This window comes from Pan troglodytes, chromosome 1 (assembly GCF_028858775.2).
Source record: "Pan troglodytes isolate AG18354 chromosome 1, NHGRI_mPanTro3-v2.0_pri, whole genome shotgun sequence".
Lineage (NCBI taxonomy): Eukaryota > Metazoa > Chordata > Mammalia > Primates > Hominidae > Pan > Pan troglodytes.
Genome location: NC_072398.2, coordinates 4,019,666 through 4,046,716, shown reverse-complemented (window position 1 = coordinate 4,046,716; position 27,051 = coordinate 4,019,666). Strand labels below are relative to the sequence as shown.

At 46.2% G+C, this 27,051-nt stretch overlaps 1 protein-coding gene across 3 annotated transcripts in view; it reads left to right on the top strand.

Annotated features, from left to right (window-relative positions):
• The window catches only part of EFCAB2 (EF-hand calcium binding domain 2), a 162,833-nt gene extending 137,763 nt beyond the window's left edge, over positions 1–25,070 (top strand). The window contains exon 8 of one of the 3 annotated variants that reach the window (XM_063809405.1): positions 24,740–25,070. In XM_063809405.1, coding sequence (XP_063665475.1) covers positions 24,740–24,978 — 239 coding nt within the window. In that variant the 3' untranslated portion in view covers positions 24,979–25,070. Of the gene's footprint in view, positions 1–17,068; positions 18,141–19,892; positions 20,157–24,739 lie in introns of those variants that run through there. The other 2 variants (XM_063809402.1, XM_063809404.1) reach the window with 2 other exon arrangements.
• The last annotated feature ends 1,981 nt before the right edge of the window (positions 25,071–27,051 follow it).

Genomic DNA, 27,051 nt, shown 5'->3' with positions numbered 1-27,051 from the left:
AAATTTCCGCTCTTGTCTCATAAATATGCTTTTACCATTGGTTTATTCCAATCAGGATCCAAACAAGGTCCTCGTGTTGCATTTGGTTGATGCGTATCTAAATCTTTAACTTTCCCTCCCCTTTTGTTCTTGTCTTTCATTTGTTGAAGAGCCTGGTCTTTGGTCCTGTAGAATTGTCCGCACGTTGGACTTGTCCGATTGCATTTCTGTGGTTGTGTTTAATACGTCCCTCTATTCCCTGTACTTCCTGTAGACCAACTTTTATATCTAGCGGCTCGATCAACGTCAAGTTCAGTTTTGTTTTTGTTTTTTCTTTCCTTGCAAATCAACTTCATTGGAAGTGGTGAATTTTTATTGCCTTCCTTCAGGAGGTAACATAATGTCTGGATTGTCTCTTTTTGTCACTCCTCAGACTCACTAGCTGTCAGCCTGATCTAGGCTGTATGAAGCTCTCCATCAACCTGTCACCTAATGGTTGCCATTAACATTATTTTAGTAGGAGTTGCAAAATGGTGATTTTTTAAAAAAAAGATTCTATCATTCCTTCTTCATTTATGCAGTGGAATTCCTCTATTAAAGATAATTTTCTGAAGACCAGCCTGGGCAACATGGAGAAAGCCCATCTCTACTAAAAATAGAAAAATTAGCCAGTCATGGTGGTGTGTGCCTGTAGTCCCAGCTACTCAGGGGGCTCAGGGCTCAGGGAGTATAACCTGAGCCCAGGACATGGCGGTTGCAGTGAGCCATGATCACACCATTGTGCTTCAGCCTGGGCCACAGAGCAAGACCCCATCTCAAAAAAAAAAAAAACAAAAAGCAAAAACAAAAACCCAAGATAATATTCTGCCATCAACTATTTGGCTTCTTTGAAATACTGTTTGTTCAGAAAAGGCACAGCAGTTTGCTTCTTTTCTTTAATTTTTCAAGCAAAATATTTCTTGATTTCTCTTGAAAACATGCATTTTTGGCTGGATGCTGTGGCTCACACCCATAATCCCAACACTTTGGGAGGCCAAGGCAGGAAGTTCACCTGAGGCCAGGAGTTTGAGAGACGCCTGGGCAACAAAGTGAGACCCCATCTCTACAAAAATTTTTTAAAAATTAGCTGGGTATGGTGGCACATGCCTGTAGTCCCAGCTACTGAGGAGGCCGAGGCAGGAGGATCACTTGAGCCCAGGAGTTCGAGGCTGCAGTATTGCACTCCAGCCTGGACAACAGAGCAAGACCCTGTCTCTGGAAAACAAACAGAAATATGCATTTTACTTTCGTAAGTGTGTGTGTGTCATGGGTGGGCCTTAAAATTGCCTGTATCCCTTATGAGACGTATAAGCCTCCCTTTGGCTTGTGTGCCAAACCACACTTGGTGACATTCTTCTTCCCTTATTAGTTTCTGGTGATTTACAGTGTTCGCATTAGCAGTTACACTGCTCTTTCTGTCACAGTGAATCTCTCTGGGAGGAAGTGAAGTGTTTGGAGTTGATTTAATGAAGCTATCACAGACTGACAAAACAGGTTTCAAATATCATAGGGTTATAAGGAAAAAGATGATTTAGAATAATTATTTAGATAAATGATAACAGTACACCATGAATTCCATAATAATTCTGAATATAACTCTTCCCTATGTTAAATAATTAACATTTACAACCATTTAAATATATTTCAATATTTAATATATTTAAGTTGTATATTTAAAAATAAGAAAAATGTTCACACAACTCAAACTTGCACCTTGTTATATCTATGTTTCTTCCATTTTAAATTTTGTCATTCATCGATATGAACTGGTTACCAATAAATTTGGATTTGTAAGCTAGGTAGAAAGTTGGGGAAATTTCTGCAGGAATAACCAGGATTAACCAGATAATTTCAAGATTTTCTTGACCTAGGAATTAAGAATTCATATGATATGGTGGCCTGGTGCAGTGGTTCACCCCTGTAATCTCAGCACTTTGGGAGGCTGAGGCTGGCGGATCACCTGAGGTGTTTGAGACCAGCCTGGCTGGCCAACATGGCAAAACCCCGTCTCTACTAAAAATACAAAAATTAGCTGGGTGTGGTGGCGGGTGCCTGTAATCCCAGCCACTCAGGAGGCTGAGGCAGGAGAATCGCTGGAACCCGGGAGGCAGAGGTTGCAGTGAGCCAAGATTGCGCCATTGCACTACAGCCTGGGTGACAAGAGTGAAACTCTGTCTCAACACAAACAAAACAAAAAACAAACAAAAAGGAATTCATATGACATGGGAACTAGAACTATTTCCAAACAGTTGTAATCCGATTCCAAAGAAACGCTGCACTTCTGGTTTCCTGATGATGTCACCCACATATATGGCTACGTCAAGGAGTCGGTCCTGAGAGCAGCGAGGCAGGAGCGAGGTCGAGTGGGCAGGCGTTGAGAGCCGAGCACAGGGGCAGAAATGAAGACTCTGCACCCAGAAAGCGGAAAGGAGGCAAGTGGGGGACGGGGGTGGGCTCACCGGCCCAGGCACTATGGGACTGCACATCGCACCCAACACTAACTTCCGTTAATAAACACTAAGTTAGTCTTTACAACTCTTCAGCAAGGCCGTGCACCCCTGGTCCTTCTGTTCTGATCGGGGGACCTCGCCTCTTATTCAGCAGAGAGCGTAGAACCTTTGGCCTCTAACACCGCCAAATCTCCCTTTCACAGACCAACTGGCATCTAAGAGCTCTAGGGGCAGAAGTGCCGCTGTGGGGCACTGATGGGGCAGGGACCGTGGCGCAGGTCACCTCCTGCCTTTGCTGTCTGATGCAGGCTCCCAGGGCTGCTTGCATTTGGCAGGGGCTCCTCCTCCACGCTGCCCTCTCCTGGTTCTCAGTCCTGCTCTGTTTCCAGGCAATCACAGCCCCCGGTGCACCACTCCAGGCACCGGGCTCCTAAAGCAGCCCCTTTTTCAGAGCTACCCTTTAGTTGGTGACACTCTCCACTACCAACCCCAGCCCAGCCCAGATTCCCTCCAAGCCCAATTGTGCTGGGCACAGTAGTCATCATCTCTAAGCTCACCTGTGATTTCATCCATCCTCACCTCGTCACCTCCACTCTCAGAAGCCCCACGTCCTCCTGGAGGCTAACTCCTCCTCTGCTGTTGTTCCCGCTCCGGGCTGCCTCCTCACTGCCCTTCCTCCACCAGAGATTCCCTCCATGCTCTCCCCTTGACTTTGTCACCATCCCTGTGCTTATCGCTTTCAGACCACAGTCTTAGTCAAGTCCACCCCGTCTTTTCAAAGAACACCTTCCTTTCCTTTAGAAGTCTCTCCCCGTCACCCACCCGTCACCCAGTCTCTCTTTCCCTCCCTCCACCGCCAAGCATTCTGAAGAAATGTTCCCCTCGTCCTGAGCTTGCTGCCCCTCCCTTCCATTTCCCAGCCTCCTGCAGTCTCACTCTGTCTCCAGCACTTACTGAGACTGCTGAGGTCCTCAGCGACATGCCCATTGCCAATCCCAGCAGCCTGTGTCCAGTTCTTCACGTTTTTTGAATTCACTGCAACATTGAATGCTTGCCAGTGATGCCTCCTTGCTGAAATTCTTCCTTGGATGAAAAGACACATTCTTTCCGGGTTATCCCTTTTCTCTTTGACTATTGCTTCTATGTCTTACTGAGGCCTCTTTCTATTTCCACCCTTAACCATTAGTGTTCCCAGGATTCTAGCCTCAGCTCAACTTCTTTCATCTCTCCCAGTGGCCTCATTCATCCCCGTGACCCCAGCTACACTTGCAAGGACTCCCAGATCCAAACCCTTGATCCAGCCTTTCACTAAGACATTCTCCAGCTGAATGTTGTGCTGGTCTCTCATATGCAGCAGAGTCTATTCCTCCTCCTCTCAGCTCTCTTTTCTGTCCAACCCAGACCACAGGCATCAGTCTCTAGGACTTGCCTCAGCGTCTCTGGGGTCCCTCCTTCCACTCTACTCCTATAATACGAGATGATTCCAGCCCTCATCCCCTCCTTCCTTGACAGTTGCCATAGCCTCCTAACTCTGCCTCTAGGCTCAGCCCAGTCCGATCCATTATTCCTCTGCTTTTAGAAGTATTTTTCTAAATAGATATGGCCATGGCTTGTACCTCAGTATGGGTTTTGTCAAAAGCAGAACCTGAAACGAGGATTCTGGTGTAGTTGTTGTATTTGGGAGGAAACAATAGTATGTGAGTAGGGAAGGAAGACAGGAAAGGGAAGCAGGCCAGTAAAGGGTGTGTTGTCAAGCCAGTTACCTCGGCATGTAACTGGAGCTGAATCTTGCTGGGCAACTCTAGGAGTCTCGTAGAATACATGCCTCAGAGATATCCTGCCTGAGGGGTGAGAGAGCTGGGTTATTTATACTCCGACTCTCATCAGGCAATGAGAGGTGTCAATTCTGTAGCAGTTCATTCCCCTCCTGCATGTACTTGGAGGCAGGGGGCTCATGAACCCCGTAGGCAGTAGAAGTCAAGCTAGGCAGTAGAAGTCAAGCCAGCTATTGCAATGGAAAGGCTCAAAGGGCTAGAGAGGGGCACAGATGGAAGGACAGGGACAGTATCTGTCTCATTACCCTCCTGCTTAATAATCCCCAGAGGTTCCCACTGTCCACAGCTGGCCTTTCTGGCCTCCTCCCCTGCACTGCTTCCCTCCATTCACACAAGGGTTCTGAGGTCTTTCCTGAAGAAGACAAGCACCCTCATGCCGGCACGCCTGGGTGTGCATCGCTCTTTCCTCCACATCACCCTTCGCTTTTAGGTTAACTGATAATACTGGCTGCACGTACTGGGCACCTGCTACCTGCAGAGTCATTTATGTATGTTAGTTGATTTAATGTAACCCCTATAATAGCATATGAGTTGACTAGCTAAAAAGAATGATCACTTCCATTCTACAGGTAAGGAAATCACAGCTCGGAGAGGTTATCTCAATGCCTCTGGCACAAAGCTAGCAAGTGGCAGGGCCATGTTGGGAGACCCGGCTCTCTGCTACAAAGCCTGTGCGAGGCACTAACCACTGGGCTGAACTACCTCAGACTTCCTGCCTCAGCTCGGCGGTGGCCTGTCCTTGCTCCTTCTCACCTAAATAGATGTGCTGTCAGCTCTGTCTTCCCACAGCCTATGGTACTTTTTTTATGTGGATGTCTTTCTTAAGCGTGTGTTATCTTGTAGTGTAAGTATTTATTCATCTGACTTCCCTTTTAAACCATAAGTCCCTCCCATTTTAATCTTCAGTGCTTGGCCAATTGCGTAACTCGAGTAAAGCCTTCATTAACTTTTAAAAGAGCATTACGTTGAATTCTGCTGGGCACAGTGGCTCATGCTTGTAATCCCAGCACTTTGGGAGGCCGAGGCAGGCGGATCACTTGAGGTCAGGAGTTTGAGACCAGCCTGGCCAACATGGTGAAACCTCATCTCTATTAAAAATACAAAAAATTAGTCAGGCATGGTGATGCATGCCTGTAGTCCCAGCTACTCAGAGGGCTGAGGCAGGAGAATCACTTGAACCCAGGAGGTGGAGGTTGCTGTGAGCCGAGATTGCACCACTGCATTCTAACCTGGGCGACAGAATGAGGTTCCTTCTCAAAAAACAAAACAAAACAAAACAAAACAAAGAATTAAGTTGAATGAATGTTGACTTTGTTTCAATACCATGCACACAAATACTGAAGAATGAGACTTCTTAAATAAGACAGGACCTAGTTTTGACTTTTCTGGGCATATTCTGCTGGGCAGGAAAGAAATAAGAACATTAACTCTAATGGACCACAGACAGATGGCCTGCCAGCCAGACAGCGCCCCGCTGAGGGCCAGAGCAGGGCCTTTGCCCAAATCAAGGAGGAGCCTATTGTTTCTTCCAGTTTGTGTATGGAAGGCAAAAACATATAAACAAACAAAAATTCTTTGAAAGCTCTTCAGGCTCTGCAATTTGGGACATGTTTATAGGGCATGCGTGAGTCACAGTGGTCAGTGGCTCTGTGGCCACAGAAGGCATTAAGAGGAAATGTTAGTGGCCTCCTCACCCTTTGTTCCTTAAAGGGCTTCTGCATTGACACCAACAGCCAGAAGCGTTTGCTAGCTTTTAGTGTGGTTATAGTGTGGACTTAGACACTATAAAATGGGAGGAAAGAAAGCTCCTTTTTGGGAAGAAACTTCTACCTATGTCAGCTATAGTATACCAGCTCACAGAGTGCTAAGAAAAAATAAAATTTTTAATTAAAAAAAAACTACATGTGCATGTTTATGAAAACCTGGTTTCACAATCAGAATACTGAACCTGCTAATAAATTTATACCAGAAAAGCATGCATGCTTTGCTGTTAAAAATTAACTTTATAATTTACTTTTTGGCAATAGGGGATAATGAGAAAGAGCAGCAAAGATATCTTCAAAAGGCAGCAGGGAGTCAGACCTCCTTCTCCTTTCTTCACCCAGGTCTGCACTCGCGGGCACCGAGTCGAGACCACCAAATGCATGTGGGTGGGTCTGATACCCGGTGACCTGCAGGGACAGCAGCACTCCCAGCCTCTGCCCACCTGCTGACCGCAGGGCAAAGTGTCTGGTTGTAAAAGGAAAGTATGGCTCCTTCTCCCCTCAACCCGGCTGAATCTTCCAAAGTCATTTGCAGAATATTGACTGCACAGAGCGAAGAACACTTTGTTTACAATGCAGTTGGTGCAAAATGAATAGACCAATGAAGGTGACATGAATGTCTTTGACTCATATTTATAGATTTTGGCTTCTTCGTTTCCTCTTGAACGTATTCACAGTGCCTCCTTTCTTTGTCTGTCTTCTCTTCACTTTCATCAAAGGCAGCCTGTTCCTTCTGACCTTGAAATTTCTTGTGTAAACATCATGTCTGTTGGCACCTGAACCCACCTAAAGTTTAAGGGGTCCAGGGGTAAGGGGACTTTTAGAAAACCCTGCTGTCCTATGGCCAACATCAGATAACTGGGGTGGGACATAGTAGCTCATGTCTGTAATCCCAGCATTTTGGGAGGCTGAGGCAGGAGGATGACTTGAGCCCAAGAGTTCAAGACCAGCCTGGGAAATGTAGTGAGACTCCGTGTCTATACAAATAAAAAAAAAATTAGCTGGGTGTGGCACGCACCTGTAGTACCAGCTACTCTGCAGGCTGAGGCCAGAGGATTGCTTGAGCCTAGGAAGTCGAGGCTGCAGGGGGAAGTGTTTGCGCCACTGCACTCCAGCCTGGGTGACAGAGCAAGATCCTGTCTCAGGAAAAAAGATAATCTGGAAGACGTTATTATTTGTTTTTGTTTGTTTGTTTGTTTTTTAGACAGAGTTTCGCTCTTGTTGCCCAGGCTGGTGTGCAATGGCACAATTTCTGCTCACTGCAACCTCCGCCTCCCAGGTTCAAGCGATGCTCCTGCCTCAGCCTCTCGAGTAGCTGGGATTACAGGCGCACGCCACCACACCCGGCTAATTTTGTATTTTTACTAGAGATGGGGTTTCTCCATGTTGGTCAGGCTGGTCTTGAACTGCCGACCTCAGGTGATCTGCCTGCCTCGGCCTCCCAAAGTGCTGGGATTACAGGTGTGAGCTACTGCACCCGGCCTTATTTGTTTTTATGGATGATCCTTATTCCTTTACTTATTTCATTTAAGGTTACCTTTAAGATTATTGGAGCTTAAAAAAGAAATATGCAGCTGAGTGAGAAAAGGTTATTGAAAATTTTACTATATATGTGTGTTCATATGCTTAGAGACATTGTGAAAGCCGGTAACTTTTAAACTTCTTTATACTTTTACTTAACTGTGGTGGAATATACATAACATCAAGTTTACCATTTTAACCACTTCCATGCATATAGTCCAGGGGGATTAAATAAATTCACACTGTCGTGCAGCCATCACCCTGATCCTTCTCTAGAACTTTCTCATTCCAAATGGAAATTCCATACTCCTCAAACAGTAACTCCCGTTCTTCCTTCATGTTGCCTTTTTTTTTTTTTTTTTTTTTTTTTTGAGATGGAGTCTCTCTCTGTCGCCCAGGCTGGAGTGCAGTGGCACGGTCTTGGCTCACTGCAGCCTCCACCTCCTGAGTTCAAGCAGTTCTCCTGCCTCAGCCTCCCAAGTAGCTGGGATTACAGGTGTCTGCCACCACGCTCAGCTAATTTTTAAATTTTGGTAGAGACAGTGGTTTCACCATGTTGGCCAGGTTGGTCTCGAACTCCTGACCTCAAGTGATCCCCCTGCCTCGGCCTCCCAAAGTGTTGGGATTACAGGCGTGAGCCACTGCACCTGGCCCCTGATACTATTTTGAGTGTGATTCTTACAGTAATATCTTATATTTTAAAAAACAGGATACACCTTACCTTGGTCCTTAAAGAATATGTTTGCTTATTCTGCTGTGGTTCCAAGATTATTTTTCCTATAAAGTTTCCCCCCTAAGAGCTTATCACCGTGTCTTACAGGCGAGTCAGCCAAGTAAGACATGATGAAAATGCCAGTGTTACGAGGTTCCCAGGCGCTCCTTCATAAAGATTTTGAGAAAAGCTTTTAAGAATGTATCTAAGAGTTGCTTTCAGGGATCTTAACTCAATTAGTGGAGGTTGCTGACCACAGGCCATGTCTAGAGCACAGACTATATCGTCACGTTACTCTGTTGTCTTCTCATTGTTCAATTCAGCAGCATTTTAGAAGGCCTGCTGTGTGCTCTGCACTGTGCTAAGTACTGCGAGAAATAGAAAAGTTGAAGACGTGGTTATTGTCTGAAATGGCAGCTCCTGGGAAAAAGTGCCGTAGAAAGAGGAGCTGGCTATAGAAAATATGGTAATTTCTAACCTAAAATTAATATGCCACTTATGATCATACAATACGAACATTAACGTGTTCAAATATGAGAACAGGAACGAATGCTGGAAATATATTAAAGTAATAACAATAATAATATTAACACCTAACAGTCACTAAGCATCTGTCATGTGCCAAACGCCACACTCGACACTTTACGCGCATTATCTCATTTAATCCCCCCAAGAACAAGAAGCTTACAGTGATGGCTCTTGTCCCCAGTTTAGTTAGAAAAGCTGTGACACACACAGAGATTAAGGGCGTGGTACTAGCAAGTGATGACGTGGGGCTCCCAACTCAGACCTGCCCGACTCCACGGTCCAAGGCTGGTGTTTGTCATTGTTGGGACAACCATTGGTACACTGTGATGTCCAGTCTGGAAATAAAAGAGAGTGGATTTTGTTCTGTTACATTTTATTTTTCACAGAAGTGAAAAGGAAAAGGAAGCAATTCATTTTAAAAGCATCCAAAAGCAGGATGTTGTTTCTGTCACGCCATTGCTTGGGGTCTGCTACCAAGTCCCTTACTGGTAGCTTAGGCCTCACTGGTTGGGATTCTTTTTTTTAAAAATTGTCTTCCTGGGCCGGGTGTGGTGGCTCACACCTGTAATCCCAGCACTTTGGGAGGCCGAGGCAGGCGGGTCACAAGGTCAGGAGTTCAAGAGCAGCCTGGCCGATATGGTGAAACCCTGTTTCTGCTAAAAATACAAAAAAATTAGCCAGGTGTGGTGGCAGGTGCCTGTAATCCCAGCTGCTTGGGAGGCTGAGGCAGAAGAATTGCTTGAACCCCGGAGGCAGAGGTTGCAGTGAGCTGAGGTCACGCCACTGCACTCCAGCCTGGGCGACAGAGAGAGACTCCACCTAAAAAAAAAAAAAAAAAAATTGTCTTCCTAAGATGTCCCTAGATTCCTTCATGTACGACATCCATGGGGACACCACCATGCAAAGCCAAGTGGTTGGCCAGCAGCCGGTTCCTGCCAGTCTTCCTGTCGGGCTGAGGACTCGTTCAAGAGGAAATTCACCGATGCGTGAACAGCCTGCCTGTTCGTTTGGTGAAATAGGGCAGATTTTTTATTTCATAAAAATGTAGTAAAGGGAGATGCTATTAATCAAGGATTTAAATTATGATCATTATTATTTATTATTTTTGAGACAGAGTCTTGCTCTGTTGCCCAAGCTGGAGGGCACAGTGATCTTGGCTCGGTGCAACCTCTGCCTTCTGGGTTTAAGCGATTCTCTTGCCTCAGCCTCCCGAGTAGCTGGGACTAGAGGCACATGCCACCATGCCCAACTAATTTTTGTATTTTTAGTAGAGATGGGGTTCTGCCATGTTGGTCAGGATGGTCTCGATCTCGTGACCTTGTGATCCACCCGCCTCAGCCTCCCAAAGTGCTGGGATTACAGGCGTGAGCCACCATGCCCAGCCGAGATTTAAATTATTTATTTTATTATTTATTCATTTATTTATTTTGAGACAGGGTCTCGCTCTGTCATCCAGGCTGGAGTGCAGTGGCACGATCTCGGCTCATGCAGCCTCGACCTCCCCAGTTCAAGCAGTTCTCCTGCCTCAGCCTCCCAAGTAGCTAAGACTATAGGCACGCCACTTCGCCTGGCTAATTTTTGTATTTTTTGTAGAGATGGGGTTTCACCATGTTGCCTAGACTGGTCTCAAACTCCTGAGTTCAAGCAAGCTGCCTGCCTCAGCCTCCCAAAGTGTTGGGATTACAGGCGTGAGCCACCCTGCCTGGCTTTAAGTTACTTATTTAAAAAAATTATTGCCCACTCTTTAGCAATGGTGAGGGAATAGTGTTTCTTCCTGGATCTTCAGGAGTGGCTGTCCCTTCTGGGAAGGTGCACTTTTCAGTTGAGAAGTGAAGTTCAGGGAACCTGGTGACAGTGGGTTAATAGTTTCTCAACTTACCTCTTTTTGCCAACTCTGACATGTAGGACTCATTCATTCTTTCAATCACTGTCATTCATTGATTTATTCATCAGTAAGTGCCTTCCTTGAGCATGGCACACCAAACTATGTAGCAGGGCTCAAAGAACCATCGTGCACAGTGCCTGCCCTCATAGGGCTGGCTGTCTAGTGAGGGAGGTGGGCGTGTGAACAGGCAAATCACACACCAGTGGCCAACACCAGGGCAGAATGATGGACAAAGCACTGCTGATGGGCAAAGAGCACAGAAAACAAAATGACGACCTGGGCCTGGTGCCGTGGCTCGGCAGGAGGATTCTTTGAGGCCAGGAGTTTGAGACCAGCTTGGGCAACAGAGTGAGATCCTATCCCTTTTTTTTTTTTTTTTGAGACAGGGTCTCACTCTGTCGCCCAGGCTGGAGTGCAGTGGCGTGATCTCAGGTCACTGCAGCCTCTGCCTCCCGGGTTCAAGCGATTCTCTTGCCTCAGCCTCCTGAGTAGCTGGGATTACAGGTACCATCGCCATGCCTGGCTAGTGTTTTTGTATTTTTAGTAGAGACGGGGCTTTACCATGTTGGCCAGGCTGGTCTCGAACTCCTGGCCTCAAGTGATCCGCCTGCCTCAGTCTCTCAAAGTGCTAGGATTATAGACATGAGCCACTGTGCCTGGCCTAAAGATCCTATCTGTATCAGGAAAAAAAAAGAAAGAAAATTAGCCAGGTGTGGTTACTCACACCTATATCCCAACTACTTGGGAGGCTGAAGTGAAGGCTGCTTGGGAGGATCACTTGAGGCCAAGAGTTAGAGGCTGCAGTGAGCCTTGACTGAGTCACTGCACTCCAGCCTGGGCAATGGAGTGAGACCTTGCCTCTTAAAAACAAAACAAAACAAAACAAAACAAACTCTGGCTTGAGGAGTCTAGAAATTAGGAGGTGACATCTGAGCTGTGTCTTAAAGGACAAATAGGAAGTTTCGGGTGGAGCTGGCACCTGCAAGAGCACAAAGCCTCAAGAGCTAGCTAGCGTCCACCTCGTCAAACAGAGGTGGCGTCAGAACAAGAAACTCTCCAGGGCAAGAGGAAAGTGCCTAGATTTCTTGTTTGTATTTTATACCATATAGATAAAATTGTTATTTGTTTTTTGTAAGGCTTTCAGTCACCTTGAGTATCTGGCTAAAACCTATTTTTTATCTTAAACTATAGACACAAAGATTAATGTTGTCAAAGTAGCATAAAAGCTGGTCTTGTAGAAATATTTTATCAACTAAATACACGGAAGAGCTGTATAATAAAATCCTGTCTCCTTAGCTTTTTCTTGTGTGCTGTGTAGTACAAAATATTTTGTTTTTATCTCCCTTCTGTGGTTAATACTTATAAAGCCAGCAACGATTTTATCTGACATTCAGAAATATCAATGTAAAAGCCTATAAGCCCTGCAAAGAAAATTGTTTTTCTTCATTCTTTTCACCAATACTGGGAAGCTCCCAAAGATATCCAAGGTTAAGCAATTTGCATTCAGATTGTTGTTATTAAGTCTGGTTTCCTTCTCTTTTTTGTGAGACAGAGTCTTGCTCTGTTGCCAGGCTGGAGGGCAGTGGTACAATCTCTGCTCACTGCAACCTCTGCTTCCCGGGTTCCAGTGATTCTCCTGCCTCAGCCTCCCGAGTAGCTGGGATGACAGGCACTCACCACCACACCCGGCTAATTTCTTTGTATTTTAGTAGAGACAGGGTTTCACCATGTTGGCCAGGCTGGTCTCGAACTCCTGACCTCAAGTGATCCACCTGCCTCAGCCTCCCAAAGTGCTAGGATTACAGGCATGAGCCACCGTGCCCAGCCTGGTTTCCTTCTTTTGATAAATGATAACAGAGAAAATAAAGCACATCCACTTATTTTTATTTTTATTTTATTTTATTTATTTATTTTTGAGATGAAGTTTCCCTTTTGTTGCCCAGGCTGGACTGCAATGGCGCAATCTTGACTCAGTGCAACTTTGCCTCCCGGGTTCAAGCGATTCTCTTTCCTCAGCCTCCCAAGGAGCTGGGATTACAGGTGTGCACCACCATGCCCAGCTAATTCTGTATTTTTAGTAGAGATGAAGTTTCACCATGTTGGTCAGGCTGGTCTCTAACTCCTGACCTCACACATCCACTTAGTTTTAAATATGCTTCAGGGCAGGCACGGTGGCTCATGTCTATAATCCCAGCACTTTGGGAGGCCAAGGCAAGCGGATCGCTTGAGGCCAGGAGTTCAAGACCAGCCTGGCCAACATGGCAAAACCTCATCTCTACTAAAAATACACAAATTAGCTGAGTGTGGTGGTGCGCACCTGTAGTCCCAGCTGCTTGGGAGGCTGAGGCATGAGACTTGCTTGAACCCAGAGGTGGAGGTTGCAGTGAGCCAAGATTGTGCCACTGCACTCCAGCCTGGGTGACAGAGTGAGACTCTGTCTCCAATAAATAATAAATACGCTTAAAATGGGAAATGATGACTTCCAGGCTGTGGAATGTTTACTTAAGTGAAAACCTCCGTTACGCTACCTGAGAATTACATTACTCAAGTTTGAATAATTACAAAACTACGTGATGGGCCTGCCCTGTCTGACCTCCTGCACACTTAGACCGAGAACTGAAAGACCCTAGTGTCAAAAATATTTAAGATCTGCCATGAGAAATAGATGAGGGAGAATTAGAGCAAACCCTGGCCCTAGGGTGCATTTTGAGATTGAAATCGCAGCCTAGTCTCTTCCATTACACCATCAGTAAATCTTGAAGGACAGAAGAGTAGCCGAGAACAACACAGGGACAGGTGCGCTGGGCTTGGCTGGGGAGGGAGCCAGGTGAGGTTGTGGCTTCCTGAATGCCCTCGAAGTTTGCCCCTGCAGCTTTCTTCGGAGAACTGGGAGAACACCATGTGTCACCTTGTGGAGCATTTTAAAAACGAGTGAGAAACCTTTATCGGGAAGATGCTACGTGCTGTAAAACAATGACAGTAAGCCGGGCGCAGTGGCTCATGCCTGTAATCCCAGCACTTTGGGAGGCTGAGGCAGGCAGACTGCCTAAGGTCGGGAGTACGAGATCAGCCTGACCAACAGGGAGAAACCCCATCTCTACTAAAAATACAAAATTAGCCTGGCGTGGTGGTGCATGCCTGTAATCCCAGCTACTCAGGAGGCTGAGGCAGGAGAATCGCTTGAGCCCCAGGAGGCGGAGGTTGTGGTAAGCCAAGATCGCACCACTGCACTCCAGCCTGGGCAACAAGAGCAAAACGCCATCTCAAAAAAAGAAAAGAAAAGAAAAAAATAATGATAATAACAGTTGATGAAATGCTTTGATTTCCAGAAGACATTATATAAAGAGAGAACTTTACTTGCATGGGACAGCTGATGAGCTCCTCAGCTAGGGAGAGGGGAGGGATTGACTCATTCTTGATGATGGGGCAGGGCCAAGGCTGTAGGGAATTGGGCATTGTCTGGTTGCTGGTGGTATGAGATGCTGGCGGAGCCCAACCCATGCCTCTGGCTGTTATGCGAGGGTGGGAAAATTCCAGTTTGCTAGAACCATTAATAACACAAGTGGAAATCATGGGTAAGTTTACAGTTTATTCAAGCAAGTACTTCTAATTAAACAGAAAAAAAGAGTGTAAACTCTTGACCAAGGCATATTCATGATTTTCAGTAAAATAATTTCTCACTTCTAGTGATCGAAATAATAATGAAGTGCGAATATGAAGTGAAATGCAACATTAAGGGTTGGTTAACCCCAAATTCTTTCATCAAAGAGCAATATACAAGAAATTGGAGAGTTTTTTTTTTTTCATACTAAAAGTAACCATTAAGGGTAAAGAACTGAGCCTGGCACAGTGGCTCATGCCTGTAATCTCAGCATTTTGGGAGGCCGAGGCAGGAGGCCAGGAGTTGGAGACCAGTCTCGGCAACAAAGCGAGGCCCTGTCTCTACAAAAAAAATTTAAAAGTAACTGGGCATGGTGATGCATGCCTGTAGTCCCAGCTACATGGGAGGCTAAGGCAGGAGGCTGAAGTGAGCCATGATCACGCCACTGTGCTCCAGCCTGGGCAACAGAGCAAGACCCTGTCTAAAAAAAAAAAGGAGGCTGGGCACGGTGGCTCACGCCTGTAATCCCAGCACTTTGGGAGGCCGAGGCATGCGGATCACAAGGTCAGGAGATCAAGACCATCCTGGCTAACATGGTGAAGCCCCGTCTCTACTAAAAATACAACGAATTAGCCACACGTGGTGGCAGGCGCCTGTAGTCCCAGCTACTCGGGAGGCTGAGGCAGGAGAATGGCGTGAACCCAGGAGGTGGAGCTTGCAGTGAGCCTAGATCGTGCAACTGCACTCCAGCCTGGGCAACAGAGCGAGACCCCGTCTCAAAAAAAAAATAAATAAGTAAATAAGTAAATAAATAAATAAAAGAGCAAGGAACTGAACCCAGTGGATAATGCTGGGGCATCAGATAGAGGCTGTTGGCCATTTAGTTAAAATAAGATGGATGACCATAATCTGAAAGATGTAAAAAAAGAAACTGACCTAATTTATTTTTTTGAATGAATAAAATATATGTGGTACAAAATTCAAAAGGTATGAAGGCTCATAGAGTAAAAACTAATTTTTTTTTTATAAATGTGTCCCAAAACCACTCAGATCCCTCTCCCCTGAGTGCACCGATTCCAGGGAATCCTTGTGTCAACAGGCAGGTAGCATCCTTATGCGCCCTTCACGCATCTCTACACATCACACTTTTCTCACTAAGCAACAGGTCCCATACGCTCAGTTCCTAATTGTATAAATACCCACCTCATCGATCTCAATGTCTGTGTAGTATTCTATTGCGTGAATGTGCCATATTTTATTTAACCAGTTCCCTTCTCAAGAATATGGAAGCAGTTTTCCATCTTTCAGAAACTCTGATTTATTTGTTTATTATTCGTATTTTTTTCCTGACAAAAATGCTCTTCAGAACAGAAATTCGAGTTTAAATTGCAGTGGCTGTTCTGGTTCATGTAGAACTAGACTCCAGCCTTTTCCTCATTTTCTTTTGCCTGGTAGATTTTTGCTTATCCTTTTATTTTCAGCATTTTTCAAACATTTTATTTTGGGTGTGTCTCTTGTATACCCAAGCGGTGATTGCAACATTTTCAGCAACTGCTATAATTTCCATTTTAGATACAGAGACACCTGTCACTTCGCACCTTAAATGAAGAGCTTCTGAGCTAATTTCTTCAATGGGAAGGCACCTCGGGGGTGATACATGAATAACGTGGAATAATGCAATTTGGGCAGATTACCAGTTAAGAGCAATGTTAGGTTTGGCCCACTTTGCCTTGCAGGCCGCTAAAGCCTCAAACAATATGACACCTGGCCTTTTACAAAAACCGGACAGTGGAGGTGTTGACAGGAATGGTGTTAAGCCAGGTTCGTCTGGGTTTGTCAAGCATAGACTTCTATTTTTAAAATATTTAGGGCAAATACAGTTCAAAATTAATTTGGTCAACTACATTTTTCTTAAGTTTCTTTAGTTTTGAAACCTTTGTATATTTTTATTAATTATGAAACTCATACAAATGTTATGTAGGCAGAATTTTCAGGAAGTTTTATGCCCCTTTTTATAAACCTGTAACAAAGAAATAAGTGATATAATGGGGAAATATGGAGGTGTATTTGCAGTCTTTGTATTTTACAAAATTGTCATTTGACCATAGATGTGATCGTTGCTGTTCCAAGTAACAGAAAGCTCAACCCATAAAAGGAATTAACTGGCTTATATGTAACGGAAGAGTCCAAAAGCAGACATAGCTTCAGATGCAGCTTGATCCAGGGCTCAGATGCCATCATCAGAATCCAATTCTTGGATCTGTTTCTTTGGGTTGGCTTCATTTTCAGGCAGCCCCTTTCCTCATATCCTCAAGATGGCAGAGACAGCCTGTGGTCTTTCCCTTGCAGAGACAGATCACCAGGAAACAATACTTCTATCCCTAGCCATGAAACAGTCTTGAACTTTATTCTGACTTGATCAGCCAAGTCCCTGCTGGAACCATCACTGCCTAGCTTAGGCCTGAGACAGTGCTGCTACCAAAGGCCGGGCTGGCCTTCCCTAAAGTATATGTGCTGCGTGGGGGAGAGGTACGGATCTGAACCAAAACGAGGGCTGTCCAGCGTCAGCAAATATCTCCCGCAGTCCCAGTGCCTCCAGCAGGAGGCAAAGCATCAACCCCTCCGTCTGGCTCCTCTACTGAAAATTCCCTCAGCAGCCTCACAGGCCTTAGGCTTGTCTTAGCTACTTCTTCATCTACTTTTTTGCTTTCTTAATTATTTTTCTTTTCTTTTTTCTTTTTTTATTTTATTTTAGATGGAGTTTCGCTCCGTCGCCCAGGCTGAAGTGCAGTGGCGTGATCTTGGCTCGTTGCAACCTCCACCTCCCGGGTTCAAGCGATTCTCCTGCCTCAGCCTCCTGAGCAGCTGGGATGACAGGCACACACCACCACGTCTGGCTAATTTCTGTATTTTTAGTAGAGACGGGGTTTCACCATGTTGGCCAGGCTGGTCTCGAACTCCTGACCTCAAGTGATCCTCCCGCCTCAGCCTCCCAAAGTGCTGGGATTACAGGCGTGAGCCACCGCGCCCGGCTGCTTCCTTAACTCTTGATCTCCTCTCTGTATCTTGCTTTGTCTCGCTGTTCTCTTCTCTCCATATTCATCCAAACATTTGCTTAGAAGTACCCAGAAGCATGGCGTTGAATGTGGTATACCTTGAACGAAGGGTGAAGAAACGAGGCAGAGTGACTTAGTAGCACGTGACAGCACACAGTTTAAATTTTAATATTAGCCCATTTACAAACAACAGCTTATATAATAGTCATTCACATACCTCAACACTCACCATCCCCTCCCCACTTTTTTTCTGGAGACAGGGTTTCACTGTCACCCCAGCTGGAATGCAGGTGGCATGATCACAGCTCACTGTAGCATCGACCTCCTGGACTCAAGGGGTCCTCGCGCCTCAGCCTCCTGAGTAGCTGGGACCACAGGTGCATGCCACCACGCCCAGCTAATTTTTTTTTTTTATATTTTTTGTAGAGACAGGGTCTGGCTATGTTGCTTAGGCTGGTCTCAAACTCCTGGGTTCAAGCGATCCTGCCACCTCAGCCTCCCAAAGTGTTAGGATTACAGATGTGAGCCACTGTGCCCAGCCAAAATTCACCCCATTCAAGTGTGCAATTCAGTGGATTCTAGTATCTTCACAGTGCTGTGCAACTATCACTCCTATCTACTTGCAAAGCATTTCCATCATCTTAAAAAGAATCTCCATGTCCAATAGCAGTTCCCCTTCCCCCACCGTCATCCTCGGGCAACCGCTAATCTTCCTGTGTGTCTGTGGATTTGCCTCTTCAGGGCATTTCACATAAACACAATCATACAATATGTGGCCTTCTGTGTCTGGCTTCTTTCATTTAGTGTAAGGCTTTTGAGGTTCATCCATGTTGTAATGTATATCCTTAGTTCATTCTTTTTTGTTAAGCTCACAAATAAAAAGCCTCACTTTTTATTTGAGGCAAGGAGACTGGCTACAGGGATTACAGTTCCAGCAGCCAAAATGCAACTCCAAGTGGCACTATTTGGACCGTAGATTTTGCTTCATTTTGGCTGGAAAAGGGTATTCAGGATGTACTTCTCCCAGCTGGACAAGAAAAAGGGCAAAGAAAACTGGAAGAGACGCCTCGTCTACACAAACTGCTCTTTGGACACAGCATCAACCTGACCACACCCGTGCTGGCCAGTCTGCAGGTTGCTGACCCGCCGTTAAGGGACACAGGCCATACTACACTTGCTAGAAAAACTGAGGCGGGAAAAAGAGGTGCAAGGCACTGGGGGAAGAGCAGGTGCCTGTAGCTTTAAAGCTCAGTGTTGAAGGGGTAATCCTTGCAGGAGGCACAGCTCACCAAGACACAGACCCTCCCGTTTCTGTTGTAGCTGACTACGGTGGTCACATCAGGCTGCTCAGCTGAAAGTCAAAGTCCTCCAAGTTTTCAGCAGTGCGTTCCAGCATCACCACCTAAATGATGATAGGAATTACCACCAAATTCCTATGCATGGGAAACCAGATCAGAACCTGGGCTGTGTTTTTATTTGTTTATTTTTTTTACTGTGCTTGGCTGTGATTGCTTTGGTGCTGGGATCCCCCAGACCTGTCACGAGAGCTGAGGGGACTATAGGCAGTCACCACCTTGCCTTTGGATTGGCAGCCCTGGATTAACTTCTCCTGACGTGGGTGCAGGTGGCACTCACTCTGGTTAACCACTGTTTTTAAGCCAGGTTTCTTTTTTTCTGTCTGTCATATATATATATATATATATATATATATATATATATATATATATATTTTTTTTTTTTTTTAGAGACAGGGTCTCACTCTATCACTCAGGCCTGGAGTGTAGTGGCATAATCATAACTCACTGCAGCCTCGAGTTCCTGGGCTCAAGTGATCCTCCCGCCTTGGCCTCCCAAAGTGCTGGGATTACAGGCTGAGACACCACACCTGGTCTTAAGCCAGGTTTCTTTACCATCTCTTGGAGATGGCTGCAGTTGGAGATACCAAAAGCTTTCATAGCCCTTCATCCACCAGCTCCTCCATGTGGCCACCCATGTGACATGAAGTTGGTGTCAGTAGGTACCACGTTGTCTGTCCCATCCAACAGGAAAAATAGCCTGTTGGCCAGTGAATAAGGTAGGGCTCCAGGTGGTCCCCTGAGGGTCTTCTGGCAGGCTCCTTTACCAGGCTCATCTCATGGTATGAGCACCGCAGCTTGCTGACAGTGGCAACGTTCTCAAGCTTCACAGACTCCATCACTTGGCCTGGAGGGGAATTCTAGGTGTCCAGCCCCAGGACAGGCATTTTGGCACCATGATTGAACACGATATGGTGAGCCATCCTCACAGGATTAAGAAGAATTCTGGACAGAAATATAGTTGTAATTAAGCATCAGTCAGCCTGCACTTTGACCCACTTCCTTGTAACCAACAGTGACGTAGCACCAGGTAACATTTGCATCCCCGTTGTTCCTATAGATACGATTTCTGACCTTAGAATCACAAGGCTTTTGTTTAAAATAGATGGGATCTCTGACATTAGAATCATAAGATTTTTGTTTAAGACTTGCTTAAGATGTTTTTCAGATCCTGAATTCCAGCAAAACAGCCGACACCAACCAGTTTGAAGACCCCCACAGAGGAATGTGATCAGCATGAAAATACAGCTTCATCTCCCTCTCCCATGACTCCACCCTGCACACTTCGACCAATCAACCATCTGCACACTCCAGTCTCCACTCCCAAACCCTTAAAAACCCCAGCCCCAAACTCCTCAGGGAGACGGATTTGACGTTTCCTCCCATTTCCTCCTTCGGTGACCCTACGATGAAACCTCTTTCTCTGCTCCAACCCTATGCCTCGGCGTGTTCACTTTCTGGTCCCATCCAGCGATGGACCCATCGTGGTCACCGTGGCTGGCCAAGCCCGCTGTGCCTCACAGACCCCACTCAGGATCACACCACTTCGTTCCACTGTTTGGAGATGCCATGTTTGCTTATCCCTGCATCAGCTGATGAGCATTTGTGCTGTTTTCACTTTTTGGCTATTACGAAAATGTTGCTATGAGCAGCCGTGATATTCGCCCATTTAAAAAAGTGTTTTTCACCATTACTGCTGTGGGAAATTTCTCCCTGGCTCTGTCCCTTCTTTGTAGCCCAGCCTTCCCCCAGGCTTTGGCTCTCCCTCTCTGGCTCAATGTCAGCTCCTTGTCTCACCTCCTAGAGCAATTCCACTCTCGCACCTCCTGCTGCGGCATTTCCAAAGCCTCTGCTTAGCAAGGGACCACCCATTCTGCACCTCTCCCCTTAGGGCTGCAAGCACCTGCACAAACTTGGTGGTTATCATATGCTTCAACTCAATCAAATTCTCTCAGTTTTCCATCAGCAATCTTTTTAAGCCAAAGGGAAGGCAAGGACTTGATCTTCACATCACATGAATCATGACACCTGCCTTAGAAGGCAGAAGCAACTATAGTTGGAATAGCAATTGTTTTTCAACATGTGGGATGATATCAAGGCTCTTTCCTCCCCATATGTCCTTCCCTGTTAGTGGCTGGGGCTGAGGGTTTTCCCAGGAAGCCAGATTGTCCTCACAAGTTCAGCAGGACCCTAGGGCTTCCACAGATAGTAGGACTGTTATCAGAAAGAAGTCTCGATCCAGACGCCGAGAGAGGGTTCTTGGATATCGCCCAAGAAAGAATTCAGGGGGAGTCCACAGACTGAAGTGAAAGCAAGTTTGTTAAGAAAACAAAGCAGTAAAGAATGGCTACTCCATAGACAGAGCAGCTCCGAGGGCTGCTGGTTGCCCTTTTTTTTTTTTTTTTTTTGAGACGGAGTCTCACTCTGTCGCCCAGGCTGGAGTGCAGTGGCACAATCTCGGCTCACTGCAAGCTCCGCCTCCCGGGTTCACGCCATTCTCCTGCCTCAGCCTCCCGAGTAGCTGGGACTACAGGTGCCCGCCACCATGCCCGGCTAATTTTTTGTATTTTTAGTAGAGATGAGGTTTCACATGTTAGCCAGGATGGTCTCGATCTCCTGACCTCGTGATCCACCCGCCTCGGCCTCCCAAAGTGCTGGGATTACAGGCGTGAGTCACCACGTCGGGCCGGTTGCCCGTTTTTATGATTATTTCTTGATTATATGCTAAACAAGGGCTGGATTATTCATGAGGGAAAGGGGTGGGCAATTCCTGGAACGGAGGGTTCCTCCCCCTTTTAGACTGTGTAGGGTAACTTCTTGACATTGCCCTGGCATTTGTAAACTGTCATGGCGCAGGTGGGAGTGTCTCTTAGCATGCTAATGCATTATAATTAGCATATAATGAGCAGTGAGGTCGACCAGAGGCCACTCTCATCACCATTTTGGGTTTGGTGGGTTTTGGCCACTTCTCTACTGCAACCTGTTTTATCAGTAAGGTCTTTATGACCTGTATCTTGTGGTGACCTCCTGTCTCATCCTGTGGCTTAGAATGCCTAACAGGCTGGGGACACAGCCCAGCAGATCTCAGCCTTATTTTACTCAGCCCCTCATCGCTCTGATTCAAATGCCTCTGACATGACCACGCAGATTTGAGAAACAGGCCCTCAGCCAACCAGACTCTGGCTCTACCACACACTTAATACTGTGAAAAGAAGATTACGGGTCATAGTCACAAATACCAGGGGTGCAAAACTTCAGATTAGAAGACACTTGTCAGACTCAGAGGCTCATCCAACTCCACGGAGATCATTATCACCACAAGCTCTTCAGACAGGTATGGAGGTTTTCTAAGGGATATTTTTATTTTCTGGATTGCAATTTTGTTTAGGAAGAGATGAAAGTGAGGATCAACTACTTTGAGGATTGTACAACTTTGTAAATTGCACAAATATGACGGCATATTTATATCTGCCTGCATTTGTGAAAACAAACTTGTCAAGGAGCTTATTTCTGGAAAGGGTCAATGATTCTAGAAAAAAAAAAAAGATAAATATGAGACCCTTCAGTAAAAAGAAACTTACTCTAGGGAAGTTTTTTGTTTTTTTAAAGAAGCAGTATTCACTCGTGTTTTTAAAAAGGAACATGGATTTCAACAATAATATAATGAGTAAAGCATCTGTTTCATTTATGAAATTAGACCTATTAAAGAACAGAATCATTGAGGGTTAAGGTAGGATGAGAGTGACAGGGAAAGAAAATGGAAGGAAGGCTAGGCACGGTGGCTCACGCCTGTAAGCACAGCACTTTGGGAGGCCGAGGCGGGCAGATCAGCTGAGGTCAGGAGTTCGAGACCAGCCTGGCCAACATGTTGAAACCCCATCTCTACTAAAAATACAATATTTAGCCGGGCATGGTGGCAGGTGCCAGTAATCCCAGCTACTCAGAAGGCTGAGGCAGGAGAATCGCTTGAACCCAGGAGGCAGAAGTTGCAGTGAGCCGAGATCACACCACTGCACTCCAGCCTGGGCAACAAGAGCATACCTCCATCTAGGAAAAAAAAAAAAAAGAAAAGAAAAAGAAAATGGAGAGGAAAACAAAGACCGAGGCACACCCAGGCCTTTTGAAAGTGAGGCTGTGACCCCGTGCAAGCAAGAGCCCTGTGTGTGGCTCCCACGGTGCCTGCCACATACTAGCTGCTCAATAAATGGCTGTGAAATAAATGCTGATCACAAAGGACAGAATGGGAAAGATTAAGAGAGAGAAAAGGAAGTGTGGAGGAGTACAAGCAGAAATAACAGCCTGGGCACAGTGGCTCATGCCTGTAATCCCAGCACTTTGGGAGGCTGAGGTGAAAAGATCATTGAGGCCAGGAGTTTGAGACCAGCCTGGGTAACAAAGCAAGACCTTGTCTCTACCAAAAAGTCAAAAAAAAAAAAAAAAATTAGCCAGGGTAGTGACACACCTGTAGCCTGCACTTGGGAGGATGAGGTGGGAGGATCACTTGAGCCCAGGAGTTCGAGGCTGCAGTGAGCTATGATCGCACCACTGCACTCCAGCTTTGGGCTATAGAGCAAGACCACATCTTGAAAATAAAATAAAAAATAAAAAAGAGAAATAATAACCAATTCCACTAATGTAAGGCTTTTCCACTTACAAAACCCTCGCCATGACTTGATTCTTATAGTCAATCCACAGGGTAAGAAAGAGCATTTGTACAGAGAAAGCAATAACATTTATGGTGGAGAAGTGAAGTCTGTCACCAGAGGCCACACTCCTGGGAGGTGGTAGGGCCAGTTCTAGACGAGGACTTCCATCTGCCAGCCCCATCCTGACTGCATGACACCACGCTGCTTCTGTCTTCTGGAGGCACAGCCTCAAAATCAGGCCAGTGTTGAGGGGCCTGGGGACAGGGCTGGCGATGGGGCTCTGGGAGGCATCAGCACAGGGAAGATTTTCGGAACCATGAGACTGGTGAGACCACCAATGAGCGGCGGGGAGCGCAGATGGAGAAGAGGGGTCGGAGGACCGAGCCCTGGGTGCCCATCCTTCAGAGGGCACGGAGAAGGGACGGATCTGAGAAGGTGACTCGGTGGAAGGAACCAGAGGGAGGGAGTGGGGAGTCCTGGGAGCCGCGTGGAGAGTGTATCAGGGAGGGAAGGGGGCCACCCTGCCAGAATATAACAGTGCCTGATACCTAGTGAGAGCTCCAGAAATAAGAGCCCGTTCCTATTTTTATTAATGTCTTGTTGAGAGGAGGAGCGAGCAGTGAGTATGGTAAGAGCTAAATTGTCATGCACCACAGCACAGAGTAAAGAGCCGATGTCTCAAATGGATAAATCAAGAAACAGCAGAGCAAGCGCATTTCGAAAAGCAGAGGTGAATACCTCAAAAACCTCAAAATGGTCACCTCAGAGGGGAGGAGGACAGGTGTGGAGGGGAGGGGCAGCCAGGACTGGGGATTTTTAAAAATAAGCCTTTTGATATTATTTGCACATGTATTTCTTTGATAAAGAATTTTTTTTTAATTTTTAAATTTTTGTAGAGATGGGCCCTCACTCTGTCACCCAGGCTGGAGTGCAGTGGCATGATCATAACTCATCGCAGCCTCGACCTCCTGGGCTCAAGTGATTCTCCCGCCTCGGCCTCCCAAAGTGCTGGGATTACAGGCATGAGCCATGCCCCCAGCCTGATAAAAAAAAAAAAAAAGCTTCAAAGGACACAAAAAGAGGGCTTTTGCACACGCAGTTGTCTAAGGTGATTGGTGAATGGTTTTGGGGGGCTGATTGCAGAGCCCACCAGGCGGCAGGGCTGGCGTGCACATTCTCCAGGACCCCTCGTTCACACTGACTGTCCTGGACATCTTCCCTGCACTGCTAAGACACCTCGTTGTTTATTCACTAAGCTCTTTCCTGGCTCAGTGAGAGAACATTCAGAGGCCCCAGCAGCAGAGGAATAACAGGCTCCAGTGGAGACGGGACCGGGAAGGAAGTAGTTGGAAATCTCTCTTCCTCCCAGGTTCTATCTCCTCTGCTCACTCCCCACTGCTGAGGGTCGGTACAAAGGGGGGTGACACACTCCCACCCCATCCTTGTCACACTGTGATCTCCCCCAACGCATCAGTGCCTGCACCTTCCAGGCTCCGGAAAGACGATGTGCCCTTTCTGCTTGGGAAAATCACAGTTCTCAGAAGACCAACAGAAATGCATGTAGAAAATGATGGAAATTACTGGGTATCAGAGGACACGATGACCTGAATGAGTAAGAAGATGGTGGGGGCCGGGGGGTAGGGCGGAAGCCAGCTAGGACCTGATAGTGACAAATGCATAACTATTTGCTTATTTTCAGTGCCTTTTGCTTCAAATGAGAGGTTTCTGCTCTCCCACGGTGAAGTGTGAGGCATAAATCCTGCTTCATTATGGGGGACTTCCAGGGGGGTGGCACAGAGCCCAGGAGTCCCTGTGGCATGATGAGGGGGAAGTTGGGAAAGAGAAGCAGAAAGAAAATGGAAGGGGGCCAAATGCAGGAGGTGTGAGGAGGAAAGCCAAGAAAGACGAGGGGAGAGGGAATGATAAAAAGGAGGGAGAAGCCGGGCGCGGGGGCTCACACCTGTAATCCTGGCACTTCAGAAGGCTGAGGCAGGAGGACTGCTTGAGCCCAGAAGTTTGAGACCAGCATGGGCAACATGGTGAAACCCCATCTTTACAAAAAAAAAAATATATATATATATATATGTGTGTGTGTGTGTGTATATATATATGTGTGTGTGTATATATGTGTGTATATATATGTGTGTGTGTATATATGTGTGTGTATATATGTGTATATATGTGTGTGTGTATATATGTATGTATATATGTGTGTGTATATATGTGTGTGTGTATATATGTGTGTGTGTATGTGTGTGTGTATGTGTGTGTATATATGTGTGTGTATATATGTGTGTGTGTATATATATGTGTATGTGTATATATGTATGTGTATATATATGTGTGTGTGTGTATATATATATGTGTGTGTATATATATATATATAAATTAGCTGGGCAGGGCGGCATGCACCTGTAGTTCAAGCTACTTGGGAGGCTGAGGGGAGGGTCACTTAAGCCCAGGAGGTCAAGGCTGAGTGAGCCATGATCACGCCATTGCACCTCTAGGCTGAGCAACAGAGTGAAACCCTGCCTCAAAACAAAACAAAACAAACAAAAAAAAGGAATGAGAGGTAGGGTCTAATAGGTAGGAGGCTGGCCCAGGAACGAGTCGGGGTGTTATTCTGTGCACTGATGCAATGGGTTAACGCACTAGCTTCCTAAGCCTGTCAGGGTGAGTTGCCACAAATGTGATGGCTCAAAACAGAAATCCAGAATCCAGGTGGCAGCAGGGCCACGCTCTCCCGCAGCAGGGCCACGCTCTCCCGCTAGGTCCTAGGGGAGGATCGCCCCCGCCCCTGCCTCTCCAGCTACTGCTGGCCCCAGGCGTTCTTCGTCTTGCAGCTGCGTCACTCCTGTCCCTGCCTCTCTGCCTTCACAGGACCTTTTCTCCCGCACTTCTCCACGGTGTCTGTGTGTCTCCAATCTCCCTCTTCTTTCTCTTATAAGGACATTAGTCACTGGATCTAGGGTCCACCCTAAGTCCAGGATGATCTTATCTCAAGATCCTTAATTTCATCCACAAAACCCTATTTCCAAATAAGATCACATTCACAGGTACGGGGGGCCATGGACTGAATGTGTCCCCCCAGAATTCCTATGCTGAAATCCTAATCCCTGTGTGACAGTATTTGGAGGCAGGGCCTTTGGGAGGTGATTACGCTGTGAGAGTGGAGCCGTCATGAATGGGATCAGCACCTTTATGAGAAGAGGCTGGAGACCCACCATGTGAGGCTATGGGGGGAAGGTAGTGCTCTTGAGCCCCGAAGCAGGTCCTCGCCAGAACTGACCATGCTAGCACCTTGATCTTGGATTTGCAGCCTCCAGACGGTGAGAGACGACTGTCTGCTGTTTAAGCCGCCCAGTCTTGGCATTTCTTATAACAGCCCTAAGTGATAACTGATTTGGGTGCCCCTATTCAACCCTTGTTTTGACTTAGATGACATTCTCTACAGGGAAAATTTCTTAGGACTATTGGACAAAATGTAAAGTTCTTTTCTTGCTTTTTGGTTTTGCAAAAAAAAAAAAGAAAGATGAATGGGTCAATGAGAACATCTGAAAAGTCTGGAGTATCACTGAGGAAATAGAGGGCGATTGAGAATCCGAAAGTGAATGGAAGCCTACAACAGAAGTGAGATATGCTTTTCTGTTGTCACCTCATCGGATTGTGTGTGATGACACA